An 18,615-nucleotide genomic window follows, 5' to 3' on the forward strand; every position below is an offset into this window, starting at 1 on the left:
TGCACTTTATTACATATTATTAGTATTGCATTGCACTTTTGGGTAATACTTTTTGTCTGCACTATTGATTTGATATGGGATATCTGTATTCCTTACACTAACCCAGCGCTGCATTTTTGTTTATTTTTCTTATCATTCTGTAATGGTAGTTAACCCCTTCACGCTGACCGTACGCAAATTTGTATTCATGGCTTGAAGGGGTTATACCAGGATGATGCCTGATGGTCCGTCCACTGGCTAGGCTGGGACCCGGACAAAGCCGCATTCGGCTCTGATCGGGTAACTGATGTAAAATCCCGGTAGCGATGTGAAGGGGTGTAGGGATGTTCTAAAAGCAAGTGAACCCTCGTATGATATCCTGCCTAGAGTGTTCCTTCAAACCCATTCAGATCTGGAGAACATTCTGATGAAAGTTATGAAACGCATAAAAGACATTTCAGTTCTCAGAATGATTTGCTCGATTTATTTCCGTATTTCCACTTATATAACCAAAATGACATCACAGCAAAAGTCCAACCCATTCATTAATATATGGTAAACATACAGACATACAGGATGTTTTAAAACAAGTAAAAATAGAATATTAACAACTTATATAGAAACTAACAGGAAAAGGCTAACAGGAAAGGACTTCGTACATCATTTCAGGGAGATCAAACCATTTATAAGAAATTGAAACTTAACTTCTCATAGACGTCACATATACATATTCTAAAATGGATACACATTTTTACAGGGGTGTATAGCTAAAATGGTGGACAGCAAGCTATAAATATCCCTTCAATCCCCTCTTTGATCATATTTGTATAATCTCATTTCCTTGTCATGATGGTGCAATCAGTCTGTTTCTGGTAATACATACTACAAGTGTGAGCATTTCTAGTGGAATTTCCTAAGTAGGATTATGACTTCTACTAATAATGTGAAAGGTAATGGTATTGTGTGTTCTACTGATATTTATGAGATCAAGGGGAGTCTTTCCTTTAAAAAGGGGGGGTGATATTCAAAGGCATGGCCATTAATGGTATCCTAACAGTGCTAGGGTGCAATTTGCTGGAAACATGGAAATAAATCGAGCAGATCATTCTGAGAACTGAAATGTCTTGTATGCGTGTCATAACTTTCATCAGAATGGTCTCCAGATCTGAATGGGTTTGAAGGAACACTAGGCAGGATATCATACGAGGGTTCACTTGTTTTTAGAACATCCCTACACCCCTTCACAATGTCACTTCCGGTTTACTCGGCTCCCAATAGCGTCGATTTAAAAAAAAAATGACAGTATTCAGAATTGCCAATTTTTTTTTTTTAGACCCCCAATCCCTCCATAAAGAGTACCTGTCACCACCTATTACTGTCACAAGAGATGTTTACATTCCTTGTGACAGCATGAAAAGTGGATTTTTTTTTTTTTTTAAACGGACGGTGTAAAAAAAAAAAAAAAAATGTTTTAAAGCGTCCTCTCCCCCGCATGTTCGCACAGCAAAGAAAACGCATATGTAAGTCGCACCTGAAAATGTAAACTGTGTTCAAATCACATGTGAGGTATCGCTGCGATCATCAGTAAGAGCAATAATTCTAGCAAAAGACCTCCTCTGTAACTCTAACCTGGTAACCATTAATTTTTTTGATGGAGATTTTTAGGTACCGTAGTTTGTCGCCGTTCAACGAGTGTGCGCAATTTCAAAGAATGACATGTTAGGTATCTATTTACTCAGCGTAACATCATCTTTCAGATTATACAAAAAAATTGTGCTAACGTTACTGTTTCGTTTTTTTTTTTTTCTTTTTAATCATTTTCCCCAAAAATGCGTTTGAAAGACCACTGTGAAAATACAGTGTGACATAAAATTTTACGATTGCCATTTTATTCTCTAGGGTCTCTGCTAAAAAAAAAAAAAATATATATATATATATATATATATATATATATATATATATATATATATATATATATAGTTTGGGGTTTCTAAGTAATTTTCTAGCAAAAAATACTGATTTTTAACTTTTATGCAACAAATGTCAGAAATGGGCTTAACAATGAAAGTGTTAACATCAGTTATGTATGAGATTACACAGTCTGTTTATTGTACATCCCCTATTGGTTTTTCTTTTTTCCTTTTTTGTTTGCGTTACTTTTTATTGAAAAGTTTTTCATTTCAATTATGTAAAAGAAAATGGATTTGACAGCAGTAAATTATATTCTCCAGGGTCTCTACTTTCAAAGACTATATGTAATATTTTGGGAGTTACACATAATCTTCAGACCTAAAATGTACATTTTTAACGTATGCCAAAGAAAGGGGGGGGGTTACTATTTCTTAGCAGACCTTGGTCAGATATTGTAGGGTCATTGGTTTACTGTCCACCATTGTTGTATTTACAAAGTACAATTAAATCCTCTGTTATGTCAACCTTTGTCTTGCTCTTAGGTCTTGGCCTTCTTGCATTGTCTTTTCACTTCCAACAGCCTCACGTTTGAGTTGACGCAGGACTTCCTACCCTACAAGCAGCAGCTGCAGCTGAGCCTTCAAAATGTAAGTATATAATAGTGTACCAGTCCCGAAATTTACTTCGAGCTGGCAAAACACGACTCAATGACATCAACAATGATTTGTGGGTCCAATCCTATTGTCAAATATTTAGTATATAGCTCAGTAGTACCCCCAGCTCTGCTGATGCCCCATTCAGTAGTACTCCCAGCTCTGCTGATCCCTCTCTGTGGTAACCCCCAGATCTGCTGATTCCTCTCTGTGATAACCCCCAGCTCTGCTGATCCCCATCTGTGATAACCCCCAGCTCTGCTGATCCCTCTCTGTGATAACCCCCAGCTCTGCTGATCCCCATCTGTGATAACCCCCAGCTCTGCTGATCCCTCTCTGTGATAACCCCAAGCTCTGCTGATCCCTCTCTGTGGTAACCCCCAGCTCCGCTGATCCCTCTCTGTGGTAACCCCCAGCTCTGCTGATCCCTCTCTGTGGTAACCCCCAGCTCTGCTGATCCCTCTCTGTGGTAACCCCCAGCTCTGCTGATCCCTCTCTGTGGTAACCCCCAGCTCTGCTGATCCCTCTCTGTGGTAACCCCCAGCTCTGCTGATCCCTCTCTGTGGTAACCCCCAGCTCTGCTGATCCCTCTCTGTGGTAACCCCCAGCTCTGCTGATCCCTCTCTGTGGTAACCCCCAGCTCTGCTGATCCCTCTCTGTGGTAACCCCCAGCTCTGCTGATCCCTCTCTGTGGTAACCCCCAGCTCTGCTGATCCCTCTCTGTGGTAACCCCCAGCTCTGCTGATCCCTCTCTGTGGTAACCCCCAGCTCCGCTGATCCCTCTCTGTGATAACCCCCAGCTCCGCTGATCCCTCTCTGTGGTAACCCCCAGCTCTGCTGATCCCTCTCTGTGGTAACCCCCAGCTCTGCTGATCCCTCTCTGTGGTAACCCCCAAGCTCTGCTGATCCCTCTCTGTGGTAACCCCCAAGCTCTGCTGATCCCTCTCTGTGGTAACCCCCAAGCTCTGCTGATCCCTCTCTGTGGTAACCCCCAGCTCTGCTGATCCCTCTCTGTGGTAACCCCCAGCTCTGCTGATCCCTCTCTGTGGTAACCCCCAGCTCTGCTGATCCCTCTCTGTGGTAACCCCCAGCTCTGCTGATCCCTCTCTGTGGTAACCCCCAGCTCTGCTTATCCTCTGGTTTTCTGATCCTTCTGTCTCTCTGGTCCCCACTCAACTCCAGTTATATTGCTCCCTTGCTGTTCCCCATGTGTGACACCTGCTAGTTTATCCAGTCTGCCAGCTCTGCGGATCCTCTGCCGTTCAGTCCTCTCTCTGCGGTCCCCACTCACTTTCCTCTATAACGTTCTCTTGTTGCGCACTACATGTGCCATCTGCTAAGAGCTCTACTCCGGATCAGGCCCCCGCTCACCTTCCTGCTTTTCCACGCTGCTCACCAGATATGACTCCTGCACCAGAAACTTCCAGAATATATACATATGAACTGAAAGTGACTTCTGATGACGTCTTTATGGTTTGCTTGCTGGTTTTCCAGTGCATCCTGGGATGTCTCTTACCTCCAATACAAAGCAAAGCTAACTCCTGAATAAATGCTGCAGGTGTGGGAGATGCTTTGAAGCACTTTGAAGAAAGCGACATAAGGTATAATTTTTGAAGCAAAGCAAACACAATGTGTGAACAGGACTGTAAAGTAATCTTTTTATTTAGCGAGAGGTGCTTTGGCATTCAGAGGGCTTTAAAAAAGCGTGGCCAATGTCACATTTTGAAGCAAGTATAACCCCCTCTTGCAATAATCACCAAAGAAAAGTGCACCTCCACCGCATAAAGTGTGTGCTTACCAGAAGGCAAGCTCTCATGAGCCTGCGGCTATAAACCCAGCCAGGGCTTCTGTCCAGAAGGATATTGAGATGCCAGCTCACAGGTACTGGATAGAAAGGAATTTGGACTGGGCACCAGGTGACTAGGGTGACTCGATCGTCAGCCAATCAAGGATGTAGGTCGAGCGTTACCCAAAATGCAAACAAACTCACCATAGTGTGAATCGCACCATACAAAGTTCATTAAAAACTAAAAGGTTGCACTTACAAAAATGCAGGATAAAAGCATTAAGGAAACAGCCGGCCGGCTTGCGAACACCCGTCCACTACGTTACAACGCAGTGTCAGCACGCCAATCCTCCCGATGCGCGTTTCGTCACAATCGGACATCGTCTTGGGGAACGCAATAACGTTAATAAAAAAAAAATTAGAGGCAGTGTACAAATAGTTTTAGATAAAATAAATTTTCAAGCGCCCTACAATCGCCCCATGCTTACGCACAAATGCGAACACATACGCAAGTCCCGCACATATATATAAGTGGTGATCACACCACACTTGAGGTATTGTCACAAACGTGAGAGTGAGAGCAATAATTCTAGCACCAGACCTCCTGTGCAACTCTAAACTGGTAACCTGTAAAGGCATTCAAATCCTCGCCGAGAATTTTAAGTACCGTCGTTTGGCGCCATTCCAAGGGCAGACGCAATTTTAAAGTGTGACATGTTAGATATGTAGTTACTCGGTGTAACATCAGCTTTTATATTTTACAAAAAAAATGGGTATTACTTTGTGTTTGTGTGCAAGTAAAGTATATTTTTTCCAAAACAAATTGTGTTTAAAAACTGCTGCACAAATACCTTGTGGCATAAAAAATTGCAACACCTATAATTTTATTCTATAGGGCCTCTGCTAAAATAAATAAAAAAAATGTATATATATATGTGTGTATATGTGTATGTGTGTATATAATATATATATACACACACACACACATATATGTATACTGTGCTGCAGTCATGGCATTCTAGCACTAGCACTGCGTCCTAGTCTGGATTGCACTAAGGCAGGGGTAGGCAACCTGGAGCCCTCAGGGTGTTGCAGAACTACAAGTCCCATCAATGCCTCTGGGAGTAATTGTAGCTGTCAGCCTTGCAATGCCTCATGGGAAATGTAGTTCCACAACAGCTGGAGGGCCCCAGGTTGCCTGCCCCTGCACTAAGGCTTAGGTCACACTGTCATCGGCAGTAATGTCTGCTGTAAAAGAGGCCTTTGCGTTTTGATAAGGTTTTTCCATTGAACTTGGCTCACAAGATGTACATGGAGCTAGAAGGAATGAATCATCACTCTATGCTAGCCTTCTCAATCCTTGTCTTTTTCCACAGACACGTAACCACTTCAGTAGTACCCGAGAAGAAATGGAAGATTTGAAGAAGAGGATGACTGATGCTCCTATAGTTTGCAAGCTGAAAGGCCAGAGCACAATCGAAGGATATTTGTATTCCCAAGAAAAAAGTAATGTGCATTTTCAGCTGTTGGGGGGTGGGGGACGCATCATATTTTTTGCTAAATACAGTTTAACATGAACCTGTGGCCAGGCTATGGACATTCTTGTCTATATATATATATATATATATATATATATATATATATATATATATATATATATATACACACTTATCATTCTTTCACTGACCTGTGTAGCTGCAGGTTTGTGGGGCAATTCATCCTCAAAGATAACGAGAAGCAGTGAAGTCATTTAAAGCGGGGGTCTTCAGACCTTTGAGTAGGAGGGCCACATTATAAATTTTACGCATTCGTGGGCCGAAAAAAAAAAAAAATCAGTTCTTTATAAATGAATGTTCCTCCCCACACATCTGTTTCCATCAGAGCCTTCCTGCTCATCTGTGTGTCCATCAGAGCCTTCCCTATATCTGTGTGCCCATCAGAGCTTTCCCTACATCTGTGTGCCCATCAGAGCCTTCCCGCACATCTGTGTGCCCATCAGAGCCTTCCCGCACATCTGTGTGCCCATCAGAGCCTTCCCGCACATCTGTGTGCCCATCAGAGCCTTCCCGCACATCTGTGTGCCCATCAGAGCCTTCCCGCACATCTGTGTGCCCATCAGAGCCTTCCCGCACATCTGTGTGCCCATCAGAGCCTTCCCCATATCTGTGTGGCCTCTTACATTACTGTCACAATAACAGCACAGTACAGGTCTCCTGCACCACCCGGCTCCCGCCCGCTGCTACACAAGCAGGCTGAATGTGGAATGATCACTAATATAAACAGCAGGTGGGAAGCCGCTGAACTGATGATGTCATTGGTTGCTGTGACACCAGCGGTCCTAGCAACCAATCAACAGCACGGCGTGGCAGAGCAGGAGGGGGTGGGAGGAGCAGCTTTCTCTGCTCTTTGATAGGGCTTGCTCCCGAGAACAATGGGGGTTTAGACAAGCAAGCAGACTAGCAGTGCTTTGTAGTGTCGGCGGTGTCTGAGTGAACTGCGGGCTGGAGATAACAGAAGCGGGCTGGGGTTTGGAGACCTCTGATTTAAACTATTAGTACTCTGCTTTCCTCCCTCCTAGAGCTCCTGCTCTGTGTTTCTATTAGAGATTGGAAGGCTGGAGAGTCCAGGAATCCGTGATGGGGGGGGAGCAGGGTGAGTTTAAATGTTGAGTGACTCCTGAGGAGGGGGAGCTGAGCTGCTGAGTTACTGCTGGGAGGAGGGAGAGAGGGCAGTTGTGCTGCTAGTCACTGCTCGGAGGGGGAGCAGGGGAAGCTGAGCTGTTGAGTGATTGTTGGGAAGGGGGAGCTGAATTACTGCTGGGAGGAGGGAGACATGGAAGATGTGCTGATAGTCGCTGTTCAGAGGGCGACCAGAGGAAGTTGAGCTGTTGAGTGACTGTTGGGAATGCGGAGCTGAGCTACTGAGTTGCTGCGGGGAAAAGGGAGACAGGAAAGATGTGCTGCTAGTCGCTGCTCGGAGGGGGAGCAGGGGAAGCTGAGCTGTTGAGTGTTTGCTGGAATGGGGGAGCTGAGCTGCTGAGTGATTGCTGGAATGGGGGAGGTGAGCTGCTGAGAGATTGCTGGGAAAGGGGAGGTGAGCTGCTGAGTGATTGCTGGGAAGGGGGAGGTGAGTGATTGCTGGGATGGGGGAGCTGAGTGATTGCTGGGATGGGGGAGCTGAGTGATTGCTGGGATGGGGGAGCTGAGTGATTGCTGGGATGGGGGAGCTGAGTGATTGCTGGGATGGGGGAGCTGAGTGATTGCTGGGAAGGGGGAGCTGAGTGATTACTGGGATGGGGGAGCTGAGTGATTGCTGGGATGGGGGAGCAGAGCTGCTGAGTGATTGCTGGGATGGGGGAGGTGAGCTGCTGAGTTATTGCTGGAATGGGGGAGCTGAGCTGCTGAGTGATTGCTGGGATGGGGGAGGTGAGCTGCTGAGTGATTGCTGGGATGGGGGAGGTGAGCTGCTGAGTGATTGCTGGGATGGGGGAGCAGAGCTGCTGAGTGATTGCTGGGATGGGGCAGCTGAGCTGTTGAGTGATTGCTGGGATGGGGGCAGCTGAGCTGCTGAGTGATTGCTGGGATGGGGGCAGCTGAGCTGCTGAGTGATTGCTGGGATGGGGGCAGCTGAGCTGCTGAGTGATTGCTAGGATGGGGGAGTTGAGCTGCTGAGTGATTGCTGGGATGGGGGAACTGAGCTGCTGAGTGATTGCTGGGATGGGGGAACTGAGCTGCTGAGTGATTGCTGGGATGGGGGAGCTGAGCTGTTTAGTGATTGCTGGCAAGGGGGAGCTGAGTGATTGCTGGCAAGGGGGAGCTGAGTGATTGCTGGCAAGGGGGAGCTGAGTGATTGCTGGCAAGGGGGAGCTGAGTGATTGCTGGCAAGGGGGAGCTGAGTGATTGCTGGCAAGGGGGAGCTGAGTGATTGCTGGCAAGGGGGAGCTGAGTGATTGCTGGCAAGGGGGAGCTGAGTGATTGCTGGCAAGGGGGAGCTGAGTGATTGCTGGCAAGGGGGAGCTGAGTGATTGCTGGCAAGGGGGAGCTGAGTGATTGCTGGCAAGGGGGAGCTGAGTGATTGCTGGCAAGGGGGAGCTGAGTGATTGCTGGCAAGGGGGAGCTGAGTGATTGCTGGCAAGGGGAAGCTGAGTGATTGCTGGCAAGGGGGAGCTGAGTGATTGCTGGCAAGGGGGAGCTGAGTGATTGCTGGCAAGGGGGAGCTGAGTGATTGCTGGCAAGGGGGAGCTGAGTGATTGCTGGCAAGGGGGAGCTGAGTGATTGCTGGCAAGGGGGAGCTGAGTGATTGCTGGCAAGGGGGAGCTGAGTGATTGCTGGCAAGGGGGAGCTGAGTGATTGCTGGCAAGGGGGAGCTGAGTGATTGCTGGCAAGGGGGAGCTGAGTGATTGCTGGCAAGGGGGAGCTGAGTGATTGCTGGCAAGGGGGAGCTGAGTGATTGCTGGCAAGGGGGAGCTGAGTGATTGCTGGCAAGGGGGAGCTGAGTGATTGCTGGCAAGGGGGAGCTGAGTGATTGCTGGCAAGGGGGAGCTGAGTGATTGCTGGCAAGGGGGAGCTGAGTGATTGCTGGCAAGGGGGAGCTGAGTGATTGCTGGCAAGGGGGAGCTGAGTGATTGCTGGCAAGGGGGAGCTGAGTGATTGCTGGCAAGGGGGAGCTGAGTGATTGCTGGCAAGGGGGAGCTGAGTGATTGCTGGCAAGGGGGAGCTGAGTGATTGCTGGCAAGGGGGAGCTGAGTGATTGCTGGCAAGGGGGAGCTGAGTGATTGCTGGCAAGGGGGAGCTGAGTGATTGCTGGCAAGGGGGAGCTGAGTGATTGCTGGCAAGGGGGAGCTGAGTGATTGCTGGCAAGGGGGAGCTGCGTGATTGCTGGGAAGGAGGAGCTGAGTGATTACTGGGATGGGGGAGCAGAGCTGCTGAGTGATTGCTGGGAAGGGGGAGCTGAGCTGCTGAGTGATTGCTGGGAAGGGGGAGGTGAGCTGCTGAGTGATTGCTGGGAAGGGGGAGCTGCGTGATTGCTGGGATGGGGGAGCAGAGCTGCTGAGTGATTGCTGGGAAGGGGGAGCTGAGCTGCTGAGTGATTGCTGGGAAGGGGGAGGTGAGCTGCTGAGTGATTGCTGGGATGGGGGAGGTGAGCTGCTGAGTGATTGCTGGGATGGGGGAGCAGAGCTGCTGAGTGATTGCTGGGATGGGGGAGCAGAGCTGCTGAGTGATTGCTGGGATGGGGGAGGTGAGCTGCTGAGTGATTGCTGGGATGGGGGAGGTGAGCTGCTGAGTGATTGCTGGGATGGGGGAGGTGAGCTGCTGAGTGATTGCTGGGATGGGGGAGCAGAGCTGCTGAGTGATTGCTGGGATGGGGGAGCAGAGCTGCTGAGTGATTGCTGGGATGGGGGAGCTGAGCTGTTTAGTGATTGCTGGGAAGGGGGAGCTGAGCTGCTGAGTGATTGCTGGGATGGGGGAGCTGAGCTGCTGAGTGATTGCTGAGAAGAGGGAGCTGAGCTGCTGAGTAATTGCTGGGATGGGAGAGCTGAGCTGCTGAGTGATTGCTGAGAAGGGGGAGGTGAGGTACTGCTGGGACGAAAGAGACCGGGGTGATTTGTAATCTGTTTTGTAATTGCTGGTAAGGAGGGAGCAGGAAAAGCTTTGCTGAGCAAAGGGGGAAAGGGGGCTTAAGTACTGAGTCACTTCTGGGAGGGGCAGCAGTTAAAACTACACTAAAACAGTACAGGCAGATACAGAGGTTAGAGAGGGCTTGTTTTAAAACCTATTTTATGCTTGTTAGGAATGTGAATTATTTGTTTTTCTTGAACTCTATGCTTGTATATAGTCCGTGAATGAGAACGTGGAGAATATAGATTAACACAATATACAAGCTATATTTCAGAGAAGGGTATTTGACATTCACAAGCACATACTGTAGGCCAGTCATGCCACTGTTCAGATGCTAAAATTGTATATATCACTTTTGCTGAATTGATGTCAGTTGCCATAATGCCTTTTGTTTGTGTTTTTTTTTCTCAATTTGCCAACTGAGGGAGGGATATTATGTCACTTTGCACAGGTTTAAATACATTTTTGATTATATATTCCACCATGCGCTCCTCCACAGGTTCAAGCATTGTCTTCCATGATTATTTATGCTATGATATGCTCCATCACATTCAACGTGCTAGTTTTACAGAATGTGGCCAAAAGTTGGTGGACACCTGACCAACATGCCTTTAGCTTGTTGGACATCCCATTCCGAAACAATGAACGTTATTATGGAATTGGCCTCCCATTTGCAGCTAGAGGAGCCTCCACTCTTCTGAGAAGGCTTTCCAAAAGATTTAGAGGGTGTCTATGCAAATTCGTGCCCATTCGTGAAGTCAGGTACTGATGTTGAATGAAAAGATCTGATCCCAAAAGTGTTCAGTAGGGTTGAGGTCAAGTAATGATGTTGAATGAGAAGACCTTATCCCAAAGGTGTTCAGTAGGGCTGAGGTCAGGTACTGATGTTAGATGAGAAGACCTGATCCCTAAGGTGTTCAGTAGGCTTGAGGTCAGGTACTGATGGATGAGAAGAACTGATCCCTCAGGTGTTCAGTAGGATTGAGGTCCAGTACTGATGTTGGATGAGAAGACCTGATCCCAAAGGCGTTCAGTAGGGTTGAGGTCAGGGCTCTTTTGCAGGACTCTCAAGTTCCTCCACACCAAACTGGTCAAGCAATTCCGTTTATGAAGCTAGTTTTGTGCACAGGGGCACAGTCATGCTGAAAAAGGGCCGTCCCCAAATTGTTACCAAGTTTGGAAGAGTACAATTGTCTAAACTGTCTTTGTATGCTGTAGCATAAACAGTACCCTTCACTGGAGACACCTGAGCTCAATCATTTGAAGAGGGGTCTACATACTTTTGGCCACATAGGTGTGATGATTAGGTGTCTAGATTTTGGCCATATAGTGTAGTCTGCATACATTGCCGTAAACTCCATTGCTAAACCATACAGTCACCAACCAGTGTCAGAGTAAAATTTTCTTATTAGCCTGTAAGGAATCACTGAAATCTTTACATGATCTGAATGTCTCTTTTATGGCTTCCAGGGGCCCTCGGCCTTACGTGGGTGAAGTATTACTGCAAGTACGAGAAGGAAGGGAAGAGTTTAAACTTAATTCCTGTAGAGCAGAAGCCAGGATCTCGACAGGTATGATTAGACAATTGATGCTTTTTATGGATATTGAGTAAAATGTTGTTCTAAAAAATTGTCTGAATAACAGGAATGTGTTTTGTTAGTGTATTTCAAGAGAATTCTCTAATGCCCACTCTTTCTGCTAATGCCTTCACCAATCTCCCCTACCCCCTTGTTTGTCCTGCACATTTATTAGATTAATTTGTATAGTGTCGACAATTTACTCAGCACATCACATACAGTACATTCACATTAGTTGCTGCCCTCAAGGAACTTAGAGTCTAAGGTCCCTATCGCATATACAGTACATACGCATACAGTGCATCCGGAAAGTATTCACAGCGCTTCACTTTTTCCACATTTTGTTATGTTACAGCCTTATTCCAAAATTGATTAATTTCATTATTTTCCTCAGAATTCTACAAACAATATCCCATAATGACAACATGAAAGAAGTTTGAAGTCTTTGCAAATTTATTAAAAATAAAAAACAAAAAAAATCCCATGTACATAAGTATTCACAGCCTTTGCTTAATAGTTTGTGGAAGCACCTTTGGCACCAATTACAGCCTCAAGTCTTTTAGAGTATGATGCTCCAAGCTTGGCGCACCTATTTTAGGGCAGTTTCTCACATTCTTCTTTGCAGGACCTCTCAAGCTCCATCAGGTTGGATGGGGAGTGTTGATGCACAGCCATTTTCAGATCTCTCCAGAGATATTAAATAAAGTTCAAGTCTGGGCTCTTGCTGGTCCATTCAGGGACGTTCACAGAGTTGTCCCAAAGCCACTCCTTTGTTATCTTGGCTGTGTGCTTGGGGTCGTTATCCTGTTGGAAGAGGAACCTTTGCCCCAGTCTGAGGTCCAGAGCGCTCTGGAGCAGGTTTTCATCAAGGATGTCTCTGTACATTGCTGCATTCATCTTTTCCTTGATACAGACTAGTCTCCTAGTTCCTGCTGCTGAATAACATCCTCACAGCATGCTGTTGCCACCACCATACTTCACTGTAGGTATTGGCCAGGTGATGAGCAGTGCCTTGTTCCCTCCAGACATGTTTGCTATTCATGCAAGAGTTCAACCTTTGCTTCAGACCAGAGAATTTAGTTTCTCATGGTCTGAGTCCTTCAGGTGCCTTTTGGCAAATGCCAGATGGGCTGTCATATGTTTTTTACTGAGGAGTGGCTTCCGTCCGGCCACTCTACCATACAGGCCTGATTGGTAGAGTGCTGCAGAGATGGTGGTTGTTCTGGAAGGTTCTCCTCTCTCCACAGAGAAGCGCTGGAGCTCTGTCAGAGGGACCATCAAGTTCTTGTTCACCTTCCTGTCTAAGGCCCTTCTCCCCTGATCGCTCAGTTTTGGCCGGGTGGCCCGCTCTAGGAAGAGTCCTGGTGGTTTCAAACTTCTTCCATTTACAGATGATGGAAGCCACTGTGCTCACTGGGACCTTCAATGCTGCAGAAATGTTTCTGTACCCTTCCCCTGATCTTTGCCGTGAAACAATCCTGTCTCTGAGGTCTACATACAATTCTTTTCACTTGATGGCTTGGTTTGTGCTCTGACATGCACTGTTAACTGTGGGACCTTACATAGACAGGTGTGTGCCTTTCCAAATCTTGTTCAATCAACTGAATGTATCACAGATGTTTCAAGTAGTAGAAACATCTCAAGGATGATCAGTGGAAACAGAATGCACCTGAGCTCAATGTGATTTTTTTTTTTTTTTTTTTTAATAAATTTTCAAAGATTTCTAACAAACTTTTCATGTTGTCATTATGGGATATTGTTTGCAGAATTTTGAGGAAAATAATGAATTTAATCCATTTTGGAATAAGGCTGTAAAATAACAATGTGGAAAAAGTGAAGTGCTGTGAATACTTTACAGAAGCACCGTACTGGGGTTTAGAAAGGTGCCAATTAACCCACCAGCATGTCTTTGTTTTGGGCGAATAAACCAGAGTACCTATAGGAAACCCGTGCAAGCACAGGGAGAATATGCAAACTCCATGCTGGTAGTGTCGTAGTTGGGATTTGAACCGATGACCCATTGGTTACTTTGTACATACCAGACATAATGTACTTCAGTCTTTTTTTACTGGTATTTAATAATTCAATGATTTTTCTTGAGCATGCCTATGGATTTGAGAAAGGACAGGGACACCTGAAACCATCATTCCTTTCTAGCTTGTGTGTCTGTGTGATGGCCATGTGTTCACAAATGTTTAGCCATATAGTGTATATTGGAATTTATTTTTTGGTAGACAATAGGTTGGTGTGTGTGTGTGTACACAATGGCATGATGTAAGCTTGTGTAATTGTGTCTCTGTCCAGAGACATTCTAATCCTGTTTGTCTGCAAGGAAAGCCTGTGTGATAATCTTCCCATCGCCATCTGTCACCAGACAGGAACACGGCTTCTTCCCCATCGCTAGTCCTCTCCCTAGTGCTGTACATTGCTCACTTACTGCCCGTATCTGCGAACTCTCTACCTACCCTGTAACTTCTCGTCAGACTCCCTCTCTCCTCCATTTATCCTTTCACCTTTCTTCTTGTCATTCCCTCATCCCCTCCTCATTGTTGCTGTCTCACCCCACCATTTTCCAATTACAGTTTGCTACAGGCGTCCCCTTTGCCTCTTCCTTATAGGTGAGCCAGGAGCTGACCCTCAAGTCTTGCATAAGACGGAAGACCGATTCCATTGATAAGAGGTTTTGTTTTGATGTAGAAACCAATGAGAGGTGAGTACCACTGATATGAATGGAACCTTGTTCTAGAGAAGAGGTGTAGGCTGCCATTAACGAACACTCCACTTGAAAAATGCTAGTCACTTGGCTGATAGTGTGATCCAAAGACGTAATGCCCATTCCCAGCTTCCCGACCCCCTGCCCTATAACTATTGTTTTGTTTTTTCAACAAAAAAGTGATAGAAGGGATATCAGACTCTACAGGCCAGAAAACAAGCATACACCAAAATTTATATAAAAATCACATATTTTAAAAAGGTTTAACACACTTAAAAGAACAGATATAATGCATAACGCATATATCTTATTTAAAATATCAATATATAGATGTGGCAGTTTGCTGCATGTAGGTGACAAACAAAAAAGAATACTGAGTAGGTCCTCATGTACCGACACGTTTCGCTATGTTATGCTTCATCAGGGACCATACATGCACAAATAATTCCCTGGGCGGGCTCTAGAGCACCAAAGAAGTAACTTGACCAAGAGAGCTCTAAACATTAAAAGATACTGTTAAGCATATAGATTCTTGTACAATCTATTACTCATTTCCAAATGAATAGAAGACTTACTATGGACTGTGATAGCAGGGGATATTTACGAGGACCTAGATCATCTATCTCAGGTATATGTACCAGAACATATGATGGACATAGTATGCCAGATGGTGTACTAATTCTCACAATATCACTTTAAAGCAAAGTAATGATGGGTCATATGCAAATACATGTGTGCCTCAACTAAATGAGAAAGCATGTGATACAACTTCATACCTGATCACACTTATTTTCGTCTGTGATATCCTGTAGACTGGTACAATGTAACCCGAGTAATGAGGACCAAAGTTCCCTCACATCTGCTGTGTAATATGCATGTGTGTGTATATAATACCCTGTTTCCCCGAAAATAAGACCTAGCGCGATCGTCGGTGATGGCTGCAATATAAGCCCTACCCCCCAAATAAGCCCTAGTTAAAGTCCTTGTAGGTCTTATTTTCAGGGTAGGGCTTATTTTCGGGGAAACAGGGTAGGGCTTATTTGGGGGGTAGGGCTTATATTGCAGCCATCACCGACAATCATGCTAGGTCTTATTTTTGGGGAAACAGGGTATATAGTATCTCACAAAAGTGAGAACATCACTGACCCAGGCATTCTGCTGCATGATCCGCCCCTTCGGGCGAGTCGGCCAGGTGGACGGCGCATTTACACTGCATTTACACTGTTATACAAGCTGTACACTCACTACTTTACATTGTAGCAAAGTGTCATTTCTTCAGTGTTTCCAGGCATATATAAGTCTCCTGGGCACCTGTTGTTGGATGGTTAGAAGCAGCAGGCAGCAAAATGATCTAAATCAACCCTGAAGGGCAGATGAAATAGTAAAAAAGTCTGCATTGCCGATAAAGTGTCAGCATATTGGCCAGTACAGATGCAGGCTGCCTACCTCCTGTATGTTCTGTTCTTGCTTCCACACCCCAAATCTCTTCGGTCAACTGGCGGAGGAACCCGCCGTTTGTCCTTTTATGCTCCGTCCACCTGGCCGACTTGCCCGAAGGGGCAGATCACACGGCAGCATCCCTGGGTCAGGGCGCATCCACATTGCGTCATCTTTGTGCGCTGACGCAATTGCGTCATGCGCACGGACGCCGGGTGGAGTGGTCTATGCTACTGGACGGCAACTGCTGCGCCTGCACCCTTAATACTCTTTATACTTGCTTTTAAACACAGGAACAAAACATTTAAATTGTAGTAAACTTAAAATTGTCCTCTGCAGGTTAACGCCATGATGTGCTAGTATGCACCGCAGACTTACCTATAACCACCTGACCCTCGGTGTTGCAATTTTTTATGTCACAAACTATTTGCATTGTTTTTTTTCAGAGGTAGATTAAAAAAAAATACACTAACTTTTTCCTGATCACGCTACAGCCAAAAGTTGGCTACATCTCGGTCATCGGGTTCTGGGAGGGTGTCCATAGATGTCATCGAAGAACCCTGCTTCCCGCGTGCCTCCTGGTGCACGCATCGGTCACACTCTGACTGCTGTATCCTTTGGACACAGCAAATTTACAGATCATGGTAAAGGGCCAATCACAGCAGCTCTTTACCATGTGATCAGCTGTATCCAATCACAGCTGATGACATGTAAACAGATTTTCTGGTTATTGACAGTCCTTTCCTCACATGCTGTGTCGGTGTGAGAAAAGGACAGCTTTTACCTGTCAAAGATGCCAGTACTTTATTTACACTGATAATTAGGGCACTGAACATCACCTCAGCAGTGCCACCTCATCAGTGCCAATTAGTGCCCATCAGTGCCGCCTTGCACATCAGAGAAGAAGAAAAATGACTTGCAAAATGTTCGAACAAACAAAATTTTTTTTTTTTCAAAATTTTTGGTCTTTTGTCGTTTAGCAAAAAATAAAAAACCCAGTGGTGATTTAATACCAGCAAAGGACAGCTGTATCTGTCTCAAAAAAATGATAAAAATTATGTTTGGGTACAGCGTTGCATGACTGCGTAATTGTCAAAGTGTGACACAGCTGAAAATTGGCCTGGGCAGGAAGGGGGTGAAAGTGCCCAGTATCGAAGTGGATAATAAACGTTAGCGCACACAAACACAATCTAACATTATACGCGATTTATATAGCGCCAACAGTTTACGCAGCGCTTTACAATGTATAGTACAGTTAAATACAAAAGATACAGGAGGACCCTGCTCGTAGAGCTTACATTCTAAAGGGAGGGGGTGGTAGTACAAAAGGTATTAGCTGCAGAGAATGATTTGATGGGGGTGGCTCAGGGACAGTTGTTATATGGGTGTGGGATAGGCTTCCCTGAATAAATGGGTTTTCGGGTATCTCCTAAAGGTGGACAGGTTAGGAGCTGATCGGACATACTGGGACAGGGAGTTCCAGAGGATGGGAGAGGCTCTGGAGAAGTCCTGAAGGCGAGCATGGGAGGAGGTAACAAGGGAGCTAGAGAGCAGGAGGTCCTGAGGGGGCGACTTGGGCGATATCTGCAGATGAGGTTGGTGATGTAGATGGGGGCGATGTTGTGAATGGCCTTGTATGTTATGGTTAGCATTTTGAATAATACCCTATTGTTTGTTAAAATATAAAAGATGTTACACCGAGTAGGTCAGGTAAGTCAAAGTGTTTCTCCTCTCCTCTAGACAAAATGAGCAGAAAACCCATGCAGTGTTAACACAGCCCTACTGCAAGGGACAATTAATAGGATTCTGCAGGAGCTTGACATTGCACCTTTGATCCAATGATCGCGGGTGCAATGCTATGCAGGCTCGAGGTGATCTTATCCCTTAAGTGGAAGGTAAAATAAAGCTGGAGATATTTGATGGGGCATTTACATTTGCTGTGGGGTTGAGTATGAAGGATTGCTCCCTTCTCAGATAATTCGGGTAAATGGCGGGCTCACTGCAGTGGCGTTAGATCTTGCTTTGTATGTGCTGTGAACTGGAATAATAATGTCCGCCATCCTGTATTTCAGACAAAGCACCATCACTTTTCAGGCCTTTTCAGAGACGAATCGCCGCCTGTGGATTGAAGCGATGGATGGTAAAGAGCCGGTGAGTATAGTCTGCTGTGGTTGGAGCGACCTCTGCTGCTGAATCCTGATTCTGCAGCCTGTAAACTTTTACCAACCACACTAGAGAAATGAAAGGGACTTTTTAACTGTAAAGTGCGAAACACAATACTACTATGTATCAAATCAATATAAATAAATGTCCATATTGGTGAAGCATACCTTAAAGTGCAACTCTATGAAAAAACTTTTTTTTTTTTTTTTTTTGCCATAGGCACAATTGACATACAGTGGGAAAAATAATTATTTGATCCCCTAAAGATTTTGTAAGTTTGCCCACTTATAAAAAGAGAGAACAAGGAGTTGGGACTTTAAATGAGGCAATGAATGGGTAGGTTCATCTGCCTCCGTCCAACCAAAGTCCCACCCAACCCCCTTCTTCAAGTTTGCCCACTTACAAAAAAATGAAGGGTCTATAATTTTTATCATAGTTTTTTTAAATGATAGAGACAGAATATCAACCGTAAATACAGAAAAAACACATAATACAAATGTTATAAATGGAGTTGCAGTTCAGTGAGTGAAATAAGTATTTGATCCCCAAGCAAAACATGACTCAGTACTTGGTGGAGAAACCCTTGTTGGCAAGCACAGAGGTAAGACGTTTCTTGTAGTTGGTGACCAGGTTTGCACACATCTCAGGAGGGATTTTGGTCCACTGTTCTTTACAGATCTTCGCTAAATCCTTAAGGTTTCTTGGCTGTTGCTTGGTAACTCGAAGATTCAGCTCCCTCCATAAATCTTCTATAGGATAAAGGTCTGAAAACTGGCTA

At 45.5% G+C, this 18,615-nt stretch overlaps 1 protein-coding gene across 3 annotated transcripts in view; it reads left to right on the plus strand.

The window, feature by feature from the left end:
- OPHN1 (oligophrenin 1) overlaps positions 1–18,615 on the plus strand; it is a 231,127-nt gene that overhangs the window by 103,036 nt on the left and 109,476 nt on the right. For 2 of the 3 annotated variants that reach the window (XM_073600214.1, XM_073600212.1), the window contains 6 exons: positions 2,433–2,537; positions 5,706–5,835; positions 10,372–10,398; positions 11,418–11,518; positions 14,143–14,234; positions 17,747–17,825. In XM_073600214.1, coding sequence (XP_073456315.1) covers positions 2,433–2,537; positions 5,706–5,835; positions 10,372–10,398; positions 11,418–11,518; positions 14,143–14,234; positions 17,747–17,825 — 534 coding nt within the window. The remainder of the gene's footprint in view (positions 1–2,432; positions 2,538–5,705; positions 5,836–10,371; positions 10,399–11,417; positions 11,519–14,142; positions 14,235–17,746; positions 17,826–18,615) is intronic. The other variant, XM_073600213.1, reaches the window with a different exon arrangement.

This window comes from Aquarana catesbeiana, linkage group LG09, assembly GCF_042186555.1.
Source record: "Aquarana catesbeiana isolate 2022-GZ linkage group LG09, ASM4218655v1, whole genome shotgun sequence".
Classification (NCBI taxonomy): domain Eukaryota; kingdom Metazoa; phylum Chordata; class Amphibia; order Anura; family Ranidae; genus Aquarana; species Aquarana catesbeiana.